The 11,624-nt window shown below is 54.1% G+C and overlaps 1 protein-coding gene across 2 annotated transcripts in view; it reads right to left on the minus strand.

Moving 5' to 3' along the window:
* The window catches only part of MARK4 (microtubule affinity regulating kinase 4), a 33,141-nt gene extending 24,543 nt beyond the window's left edge, over positions 1-8,598 (minus strand). For both annotated transcript variants that reach the window (XM_036275310.1, XM_036275311.1), the window contains exons 1-6: positions 8,229-8,598; positions 3,576-3,776; positions 1,374-1,427; positions 1,236-1,284; positions 455-520; positions 308-378 (exon numbers count right to left, since the gene is read on the minus strand). In XM_036275310.1, the coding sequence (XP_036131203.1) occupies positions 308-378; positions 455-520; positions 1,236-1,284; positions 1,374-1,427; positions 3,576-3,776; positions 8,229-8,279 (492 nt within the window). In that variant the 5' untranslated portion in view covers positions 8,280-8,598. The remainder of the gene's footprint in view (positions 1-307; positions 379-454; positions 521-1,235; positions 1,285-1,373; positions 1,428-3,575; positions 3,777-8,228) is intronic.
* Positions 8,599-11,624: the final 3,026 nt, after the last annotated feature.

Genomic DNA, 11,624 nt, shown 5'->3' on the forward strand with positions numbered 1-11,624 from the left:
CCACACTCCTGCACACTGGGCACACCCTTACACCCATATACCCGACACCCGCACACCTGGCACCTTTCCGCCTGCCTCTCACCCGCTGAACTGGGCACCTGCACACCTACATCTGGATAGCCTCCCACCCGGGCACCTGCACACCTACATCTGGATAGCCTCCCACCTGGGCACCTGCACACTCATGGATACCCTACTCTCTACCTTCGCCCTCCCCCAGACCTAAGCCACGCCCCCGTCATAGGACTATCCAGACCCACCCCGACGCAGGCATCCTTCCCAGCCCTGCCCGCAGCCGAACCCCAACCTGTCGGAACTTGGCTCGAGCTTCCTTCTCCTTCATGCGGCCGTGCGACACGAGGTAGTCAAATACTTCTCCTGCAGGGCAGAGGCCAAGGGGGTGAGGGTGGGTGTGGGGGCGCAGCGGACAGGGCGGGGAGGGGAGGGGCCTCACCAGCACTTGCGTATTCCATCACCAGGTACAGCGTCTTCTCGGTCTCGATCACCTCAAAGAGCTTCACTGCAATGACCAGGGTGGGGGTTATGCAGGAAGACACCCCCATACCCTCCACCTATAGCTATGTGGCTCAGTAACTATGTGGCTGTGCTGAACCATAGTACCCCACTCAAGAACACTCAATGGCTCCCTACTGATGGCAAGATTTTCCACTCCTCGGCCCCACTTCACAACCCCTTCTATTTTCTCTCACAAGAATGTTAGCTCAGCTCCAGGAGGTCAGGGACTTGTGCCTGTTTTCTCCACTGCTGTGTCCCCAGTGTCGGGCACGTAGTGGCCACTCAATAAATATTTACTGAGTAAAGGAACAAAGGATGAATACATGGTGCAGCCACATCCAGGCCAGGCCCAATCCTGCTTCTCTCGGTAGAGTCCTCTCTCTCCTCTGCCTGATGATAATGACCATGACAATGGTTGCTACTGATAACGACAGACAGGCCACTCCCACAGCTGAACTCTGAACTAGGTGTTTTGCCAGCACAATCTCATCCAATCCTCACAATGACCTTGATGGAGGCCCTCTTATCACCCCCACTGCAGAGGAGGAAACTGACGCTCAGAGAGGTTAAGTGACTTGGCCAAGGTCACAGAGCCAGTGAGCAGAGATACTGCCCTGAGAAAACAGGTCTATTATAACTGCCTGTTTTCCAGTGTTCCGACTGTCCTTTCCCAAGTGCCCTGGCGGGGAGCCTCCAAGCCCACTCCCCGCCCTCCTCACCGATGTTGGGGTGGTTCAGGCCCTTCATGATACGAACTTCTCGGAACAGCTGGAGGGAAGGAAGAGAGATGAGGGTGGTGGTTTTGAGGGCCCTTTTCCCAACCTTACTCCCGTGTTGCTCCCTCTCCTGGGCCTCACCTTCTGCAGGCTGCTGGGGTTCAGCTGGGTTTTATCGATGATCTTGATGGCAACCTGGAGGTGAAAGGAGGGAGGGCGGAAAGGCCAAGATCACCAGGGGCGTCCTTCCTTTGTCCCCTCACAGAATACCCCCAAACTGGGCCATTCCTAGTGGATGGGGATTTGGGCCTCAGGACCTTTGCACGTACTGTTCCCATCATGTCCTCTGCTACCCTTATTTTTATAAATAAAAGATTCCCGCCCTGGCCCGTTTGGCTCAGCAGTTAGAGCATCGGCTTGTGGACTAATGAGTTGCGGGTTCGATTCCGGTCAAGGGCATGTGGGAGGCAGCAAATCGATGTGCCTCTCTCACATCGATGTTTCTCTCTCTCTCTCTCCCTCCCTCCTACTCTATCTGAAGATAAATAGAAAAATATCCTCGGGTGAGGATTAAAAAAATAAAATAAAATAAAATAAAATAAAATAAAATAAAATAAAATAAATAAATAAAACTCCCTATTCTGCAGTGGGGCCTGTGTGAGTGGGTAAGGGTGACCGAGACCATTCATCCATCACTTCTTTGTTTTAAATGCACAAACTGTGGAACAACAAATAACAACTGTAACTAACATTTACCGACCAGTCACATGTGCCAGGCCCTGGTCTTCGTGCATTACAAACTCTCTCAGTCCTCACAACACCCCTGTGAGATAAGCGTCAGTTATCGCAGTTTTACAAATGGGAAACTGAGGCACAGAGCCATTCGGTTACTTGGCTGAGGTTCTGTGGCTAATAAGTTTGGAGGCTGGGATTTGAACTTATGCAGCCTGATGGAGTCTACCTCTTAAACACTTAAAACTTAAGTGTATGTATATACACATACACACATGTGTACATTTACATATACATATAGAAGACAGCGCGCAAGCTCTGAGGTCGTCATAATGGGAGTTGTAGAATCAGAATGTTATTGAACTCTCCTTCTATTTATCTTGTAGTTTTGATTTTATTTTGAATTACACTTGGGGTAGAGCACCATAAGTTTTACCAGCTTTAAGTCTATAGTTTTTATAAAGGGTTTGGGGGTCACCCTTAACCACCCCCAGATCCACTGGATTAGACTTCTTCCCCTGGGAGGACCCATTTCCTTAGAAGCCGGTCCTCTCAGACCCCTCGGAATCATGTTCAAGATCCACGCAAGGGGAACGACATGTTCTTTGTGGGGGAGAGGGTCCCCTGGCTTTCCTCGTATTCTCAAGAGTGGGTTTTTGCCAAGCGCTTTGCCACGCCAGTACCAAGACGATCATATGGTTTCTCTCCTTGAATCTGTGAATGTGGCAAAATACATGAATAAATTGTGAATCTAAAAAGAACTGTGCATTCCTGGGATGAACCCGGGTTTGGGATCACACGGCTTTCTCTGATTTTTGTACCTACATTCCATGTAAGGCTAGCCCACGCATGTATTTCTTAGCTGCTTTCGCGGTCATTGTCGAACCAGCACTGAACATCAGTTGGGCGGCGGAACCTCCTTCTTTAGTCTCTGGAAGTACTGGCATAAAATGGGCATGTTTGGTAGAATTTGCCCATAAAACCACTGGGACCTGGTGTCTTTTGTGTGTAGCTCATAACAGCGGGGAGGAGAGGGTTCATCCAAGGCAGGAGAAATCACTCGTCATTTGCTCTAAGCTGAAGGCGGTGTGGAGGAGTCACGAACCCACCCACCATCTTTCCCGCTGTGTGAGAGGTGTCACATCTAGGGGCCATGGTTCCACGTCTGCGCAGGCCCTTTCTGCTATAATGTTGCCATGCTCCGGACATACGCCCGCTCTGGAAGGGGAGGTAGGGACAGTGTAACTGTGAACGCGAATGAACCTTGTGTTCTCCTCAAGATCACTGGAAGATTCGGTGGAATCCAAGCCCACCACTAAAACAGAGAGGTGGCCCAGGGTTAGACACAAAAGCCGCACGAATCCCCAGACACACAAACACGGCTCTGCCTATGGTTCGAGATTTCCTGACAATTTCAGAGATGCCTAAAATTGGTTCTCTTCTACTTGGGTTGTTCTGGGAAAATGTGAGATGTTCTGATCTGTCCCAGAGAGAGGCAGGGGTTTACCTGAGGACACAAAGGAAAACGAGGGCCAAGCCCAGGGCGCCCCACACCCACAAGCACCAGTGCTACAGGACTTGGCCGAGAGCCGCGCCCTCGCCGTCACTCACCTCCCGGCCGGTGAGGATGTGCCGGGCCAGCTTGACTTTGGCGAAGTTGCCCTTCCCGATGGTCCTCAGCAAGCGGTAGTTGCCCACGTGGGGCTGCTCCTCAGGACAGGAGGCGATGGAGTTCCGGCAGCGGGCACCCAGGGAGCGGCTGGACCAGGACGGCCCCTTGTCCGAGGAGCGGCCGCTGCCCAAGGTGCCATGCTGGGAGGGGGAGACGGAGCGTGAGCGGTGGGCAGCACTGGATCCCACCTTCAGTGGAACCAGGGTGGCTAACTCCAACCACGGCCACTTTTTAAGCCCAGGCCAGGGAGAAGCAAGATGCCTTTGGGTCTCCCATCTCTCTTTACAAAAAGATGCCTCTAAGAACAAAGACACTCTGCAGCATCCAGGTCCCCAGACATGAGGCCTCTTCTTCAGCCGTCCCTGCAGTCCGTCTACTCCCAACTTCCTTGCTAATCACTGGGACCTCCATCCGCTCCATATTTTATTCCTAATGCTGCAGCCCTCAATCCCAATCAACATTGACTCCAACCTGCTCTCAACACCCTACCCATCCCTCACTGCCTCCAAGATCCTGTTTTCTCCATCACTGTCCCCAGTCCAGTCCCCAAATTCTATTCCAAACCCAAATGTCACTTATTTTATTCCCAGTTTAGTGCCCATAATAATTTCTTCCGATCTCAGATTCAACTCCAAACACAGTCACCAACAGTCTTTTATTTCGCCCCGACGTCATTCTAGCCCCACTGTTACACTCCTTGAAAATATCCCTGCTCCCTCTCCGCCCCCCACGCACCCATGAAACACTGTGGCTCCATTCGAGCCTTGACCCATTGTCTCCCCCGACGTCGCTCCTATCTGAACCCAACATTCTGTTCCTGAGTCCTGTCTGTCTCCCCGCAGGTCACCTGCCTGCTCCAGGCTGCCCTGTCCTGATTGTGAGCCCCAGGGACTGTGCCTCCCTTTCAGGGCTGGGGCCCAGGGCACAGGCGACAGAGGCAGCCACTGGGGCCGGTCAAGATGGCTCTATGCAGACCCTGTGCCCTGCTCAGAGAGCTGAGGAAGAGAGAGGACAGGTAAGCAACGCGATGAGGGCCGGGGTTCTCCTTGCAGGGAATCTGCCAGGCCACTTAACAGCGATGATGACCGATATTTAATGAGTACTGGCCATTCATGTACCATGATCCCCATTTTACACGCAGGGAAACTGAGGCCCAGAGCTGGGATCTGAGCCCAGACAGTTCCCCATCGGCACACCATGGGTCTCACGCTGCCATATTGTTTTTATTAAGCAGCTTTTACTAGGGGGCACGTCCTGGGCCAGTACACACTTCATCTACGTTTCACTCCCAAGAGGACAGCACCTGCATCCTCGTGCTCCCGGGGAGACACGGGGGCCTGGGGAGAGAAGGTGCCTTGTCAAGGTCATGCAAGAAGCAGAAATATGTTTCCCACACGGGGCAGAAAGAACCACCCTGCTGAAGTCCTGGCCTCCAGTGTGGGTCCAATTAGGATCTGCACTGTCCAGACAGGGACTGAGATAGGATCAGTACCTTGATCTCGATCACAGGGCAGGTGGAGCAGAGGGCCTGGGATTCGAACCTGGGCCTGCAGACTCCTGGGTGCTGAGCTCTTTCCCACATCCCACTGAGCTACTCACAACCCAAGGTCTCCTGGTGGCAGGGGCTGGGCAGGGTGGAGATCCTGGCGAGAAGGTCCCTGATCCCCACTGAGATAACAGCTTGGAGAAGAATCCCCATCAAGTAGCACCAGGAGAGCCAACTGGGTGTGGGCTGGCACCCCACTGCAAGCAGCGTGGCTGAGGGACCCCTGAAAGGGGCAGCTGGGGCAGTGGGTGACAAAGCCCCCAGGGGCCGGGGGTGGGAGCTAAAATTGGCTGGCACCACCAGCTGGCCCAGCTCCCTCCCGCCGGCTGGCGCCCCAACACTGGGCCTGTTGCTAGGGAACCTCCAGAGAGGCTGGAGGGTGGGGGGCCTGGAACTTGGGGTGGGGTAGCATGACCCTACATGGCTATCAACATGGTAACCAGGTGGCAGGAGAGGGGGCTGCAACCTCAGATTCCACAGGGAGAGCGGTGACCCCAGCCAGGACTGACAAACAACTCTTACACACTAGAGTTGGGGGGAGAAGGGAGAAGGGAATTAGATCTCCCCAAATCCCTACTATGCACAAATCTGGACAACAAAAGGAAGAGGAAGTGCTTGTACGAGCCCCATTTTACAGATGAGCAAACTGAGGTTCAGAGAGGTGAGGTCACTTGCCTGAGGTCACACAACTAGGGAGGGATAGAAACTAGACTTGAACCCATGCTTATCTGAATAATCAAAGTAATGACAATAATTAATAATAGCTATAATATGCCTGACCCTGTGCATCTTACTCACATAATCTCCTTGGTTCCTTAAAACATCCCTAACAGGGAGGTACTATCACCAACCCCACAGAGAGATAAAGAAACTGAGACTCAGCCCTGGCCGGGTGGCTCAGTTGGTTAGAACATCATCCCAATATGCCAAGGTTGCGGGTTTGATCCCTGGTCAGGGCACGTACAAGAAGCAACCAATGAATGCATAAATAAGTCAAACAACAAATCAATGTTTCTTTCTTTCAAATCAATAAATAAAAATTAAATAAAAAAAAAAGAAACCGAGGCTCTGAGCAGGAAGCGGATCTGTAAGCTCATGCAACAACTCTGACAGCCCTGGGCTGAGGATCCACGGCCATCTGACTCATTTCCACAGTCACAATAGTGTGAACACGTGCGGAGCGCGCCCTGTGTGCCAGGCTTTACCCGTTTCATCCCAAGTAATCCTGAGAGATTCAAGTGTTCATCCCCATTTTCCAGGGCAGGCAGCTGAGTCTCAGAAAGGGGAACCAGCACTCTGAGGGCACAGTGCAAACCTGCTGGCAGAGCTAGCATTTGAACCCAGGCCTGTGGGCTCCCTGGCACTTTTTGCAGTGACTAGGGCGGTGGCTGGGTGGAGGGTATCTTATCAGAGACTCCAAATCAGAGTCTGGTCTACAGTATGATGGAGGGCAGTGGTAGTGGTGATCTCTGTGAAGGAGGGTCCTGCAAGATGAAGGAGCATCGATCAATCTGGTGGGGATCAGGGGTGAGAGAGGCTGGGGGAGCAGGGACCCGGCAGAAGGCCTGGGGGAAAGGGACAAAGACCTCAGCTGGGAGAGTCTGGCATTGGTTGATGGGAGGGTCTTTCGAAGCGCTGAGAGCAATCAGAAACCAGGGAAATGGGGAGGAGGGTCCCTCCAGGATTGTTCTGGGCTGTGGTATAGAAATAGGGGGGCCTGGGGACAATAGGAGAGGTTCAAGCCATGGGGCAGTGGAAATCAGGGGCCAAGGATCCCTGGGCCAGGGGCTTGGGTCTTGAGGAAACTCCTAAAATTAGAGAAGGGGTTTGGTAGGAGCTGCCCTTGGAACCAGAGAAAGGTCTGGAGCCTGCAAGTCCTGGGCCAAGGGCAGCCCAGAGGAATAAAGGCTGAGCCTGTGGGGGTCAAGGGGCCAAGAAACTTGGGAAGAAAGAAGGCTTCCAGAAGATAAGAGAAGAGAGCTGAGAGCCAGGGTAAGGCCAGAGGCTCGGAGTCCAGGAGTCTTCTGGATGGAGAATCTGGGGTCAGGCCGTGTGAGCTGGGGAAGATCTCCCAAGCTGAGGAGGGGGCTTCCTTCCCTGGGAGGCCAGACTCCTGCCAGGAAGAGGGAGGCCCTGAGGCAGGGGGAAGGATAGAGGCCTGGAGATCTAGGGGAAGAGATGGTGCCCTGTAGGAAGGGCCTGGACAAAGGGGGACTCAAGGGATCGGGGGCTTGCCTGAAGCTGAGGAGTTGACACAGGGAGGATGAGGCCTGGAATCAGACTAGTCCAGGGCCTAGAAATCCAGGACTGAGCTGGGGGCCTGAAAGTTGGAGGCCAAGGCTTCCTGGGAGAGGAAGAGACCAGAGAGGGTCCAGGAGCGTCTGGGGGGGACATGGGGTGCTGCAAATCCAGGGACAGGGCTGCTTGGAAGATGGAGCCCAGGCCTGGAAGTGGAAAGACCTTGAACAAGCTGGAAAGGGCCCTGGGCCCAGGAAAGGTGGAAACCGGCTTCCTGTGAGGGGTGCCCACCAGCGCCGGGAAAGGCGGAGGGCTGGGAATGAGAGGAGGGGGGCTCCTGGGGAGCCCGGCACCCAGATCCGGCCGGAAAGGCCGGAGCCAGAGGCAGCACCGGGCCAGGCCTTCCTGCGAGGACCAGGGCTGGGCCTTGGGGTCAGGAGTCCTGCAAATCCGGGTGGGGGCCAATGGTCGGAGGAGGGCGGCCTGAAGGGGAAGGGGCTTATGAACACACCGGAGAAGGGAGGGGCTCCTGGAAGGCAGGGGAGGGGGCTTCCTGGAGGGAAGAGACCCAAGCGGAAGCGGTCTGCAGAGGGACGAGAGAGGGGTCCCGAGAGAGGGGCGCCCCCCGAGGTCGGGCTGGGCTGGAGTGGGGGAGGTGGAAAGTCCTGAAGTGCGGGCGAGGGTCGGGAGGTGGCGAGCCCGGCAGGGCCGGGAGAGAGGGTAAGGGTCGCGCGCGGGGCGCACAGCAGGGCGAGGGGTTCGGCGGCCAGAACCGCCCGGGGCGCCCCAGGGGCCGGGCCCTACTCACCGTGTCCGAGTTCCGATCGTTGCCCGGGGCCAGCGCCGTCCGCGAAGACATTTTCTCCGGGTCCCGGGGGACTGAGCGGCCGGGTGGGGGGGGGCAGGGGTGCCGGGGTCCCCTCTTCCCCTCCCCCCCCGCCGGTCTGAGGACGCGAGCTCAAAAGCTGGGTGCCGTGAACACCCGGGTTCACGCCGCGGAAGAGGGGGCAGCTAGGGGGAGGGAAGAGGACACCGAGGGTCCTAGTGGCCCCCCGCAGTGGGGACCCAGGGCGCCATAGGGGCAGCGGGCAGCGGGCAGGCGGGCGGGGGCCGGGGAGGGGGCGCGGAGCCGGCCCGGGCGGCGGCGGAGGGAGGCGGCGGAGGGGCCGGGGAGGAAGGGACGTCAGGGGGAGGGGCGGGCAGGGCGTGGCCGCCGAGACCCCGCCCCCTACCGCCGGGCCTTAAAGGCGCAGGTCGGGGCGGGCCGGGGGCTCCGGGGGCGGAGGCAGGTCTGAGCGCGTTGGTGGTGAGCATGTTCTCACAGGAGAGGCGAGACTCACCGGAAAAGAAGGGGCGAGAAGCGCCAAGGCAGAGCGCCAGCGACGCAGAGAAAGACATTGAGAGACGCAGAGATAGACACGAAAAGAGGAAGAAAGAGGGGAAGACGGAGGGAAAGAGGCGCACACAACACACACACATATACACGCGCGCGCGCACACACACACACACACACAAAGAGACTGAGGTACAAAGAGAGAACAGAGACACAGAGAGACAAAGACGGCAAGACCCACGCATGGAGACAGAGGGAGAGACAGAAAGGGACAAAGAGGAACACACACTATCGCAAAGACCGGTGGAGAGAATGGAGATAAAGAGAAGAGGCAGAGAAGCCCCCCCTCCCCCCCAGGCAAGAACCAGGCAGATGGCACTGTTCACTCCCTCCCTAGTCACGGGGCCCAGGAAGCTCTTGGGGACACAGGGTTAAGGTGCTGGACGGATGGTGTTCTGGGCGGAGCCACTGCAGAGGAGTGACCTCCCAGAAAACTCCAGACCACAAGGCTGTGGGCAGCAGTCTCCACTCTGCACCCCAGCCAGGGTCTGAGGACTCTATCTGCCCATCTGTGTCACTCAGGGCAAGTATTTGCCTGTTTGGGCCTCTGTTCCCAGTCTATAAAGACAGGGGGAGGGTCCACATGTTACCTTCCTGGCAGGGCCGAAGCAGGTGCAAGGGAACCTGCAGACTCAGACACCTGGGGATGGGTGAGACCACAGAGGGCAAGGGCTTCGCTGAGGTCACATAGTGTGTGAGGACCACCCATGACCCCGAGACCAGCATGGGAGGAACGAAAGAGGGGTGTTGCATAGTCCTGGCCCCAGAATCACACAGCCCTTGGCTGGGGTCCATGCCCTGCCCCTGTCTGACTTTTTTTTTTCTTAAACATTTTTTTGATTGATTTTAGAGAGAGAGGAAGGGAGAGGGAGAGAGAGAGATAGAAACATTGATGAGAGTGAGAACATCGATTGGCTACCTCCTGCATGCCCCACACTGGGGATCAGGCCCACAACCTGGGCATGTGCCCTGATCAGGATCAACTGGCGCCCTCCTGGTGCATGGATCATCGCTCAACCTCTGAGCCACACCAGACGGGCCTGTCTGACCTTCCTGAGCCTCACTTTCCCTTTCTAAAGAACGGGTGCGATGATAGCAGTATGATGGAGCTGGCTTGCGTGAGCTGATTGTGAAAGTCTCAGGAATTTTGGAATTGATCGTTGAACAGTCATTATTAAAAATTAAATTATGCAAACATACAATTAAATAAATTATATTGCCCTGGCCAGTTTGGCTCAGCAGTTAGAGTGTCGGGCCTTGGACCAATGAGGCAACCAGTCAATGTGGCTCTATCACATTGATGTTTCTCTCTGTCTCTCTCTCCTTCCCTCCCACTCTATCTGATAATAAATGGAAAAGTATCCTCGGGTGAGGAATAAAATATAAAAATAAATAAATAATATTTAAAATAAAGGTAATAAACTCACCACATCCCAATTATTTTACTTTTATCTGTGATCCTGAGGTCATTTACATCTATCATATCTGCATAGTGAAAGGGCTACTGAGCATCCTCCCTACAAATAAACACTTTCAGTTATGTCACCTTGAAATTAGCCATGGTGAGAACATTTACACCATGGAAATTGGTAAAGGCTACAAATTGAGGCTCCCCACCACCACCCCCTAGAGATCTGGGTGTTAAGCATTTACCAGCACATCCCTGGTGGATACTATCAGCTACAGAGAGGCTCCCTCTGTGCCAGGCTGAGGGCTTTATCCTTTCTGCACCCCATGAGGTTGAACAATCATTATGAATCCCATTTACAGATGAGAAAACAGAGACCCTAAGGAGAAAAATCAGATGCTCATTACACAGCTGGTCAACCGCAGGGCTGGGATTTGAACCCAAGGGCCTCCAAACTCCAGAACTTGGTCTCTTAATCATTGTGGGTACCTGTCCTCGAACAACAATAATAATAGTAACCTCAATCTGCAATACATTAATGAGACTATATAGGTAAAGTGCTGCACATGGGAACCTATTAGAACTTCATAAGTGGGCAACATTACTATTATTATTCAGCAAATGGGGCCCGAGAGTCTCAGGGATGATGGGAGGCAGAGAAAGAAGAGTTCAAGATGGTTTAGAAGCTTTGAGATCACCAGGGCTTTGCTGGGTGAGGTGTGGAGTCTTCGGGATGAGTTGGGGGAGCTGAGTCACCCTGAATCCCTTCCCAAACCTGACACAGAGAGCTGCAGTTCTTCCATGCACCACACGAGGGCAGAAGATCACCTTCCTAGACAGGTAAGGTCCCACCCTGGCTCTTGATCCTACTACTGTTCCCACTCCATTTCCCAGATGAGGAGACTGAGGCTTAAAGATGAGGCTACACTATGGATGGAAACAGTGTGCTTAAAGAAAGAAGCACAACACACAAAATGACCACCTATTGTATGATTTCATTTATGTGGGATGGCCAGAGGGGTTAATCCACGGGGCTGGGAGGAGAGGGGAGGCTAATGGGCTATAAGGATTTCTTTTTTTAGTTTTTATTGATTTTCGAAGACAGAAAGAAACATTGATGTGAGAGGGCAACATCAATCAGCTGCCTCCCACATGCCCCTAACAGGGATCAAGACTGCAACCCGGCATGTGCCCTGACCGGGAATCGAACCTGCGACCTTTCTGTGCATGGGATGACAGCCGAGCAGGTGCACAAACCAGGGCACTAGGGTTTCTTTTTGGGGTAATGAAAATATTCTGTAATTAGATTGTGGTGGTGGTTGCCACAACATTGTGACTATATTGAAACACACTGAACTGTACACTTTAAAAAGTTGAATTTTATGGCCTGCAAATTACATCTT

This window comes from Molossus molossus, unplaced genomic scaffold (genome assembly GCF_014108415.1).
Source record: "Molossus molossus isolate mMolMol1 unplaced genomic scaffold, mMolMol1.p scaffold_m16_p_21, whole genome shotgun sequence".
NCBI lineage: Eukaryota > Metazoa > Chordata > Mammalia > Chiroptera > Molossidae > Molossus > Molossus molossus.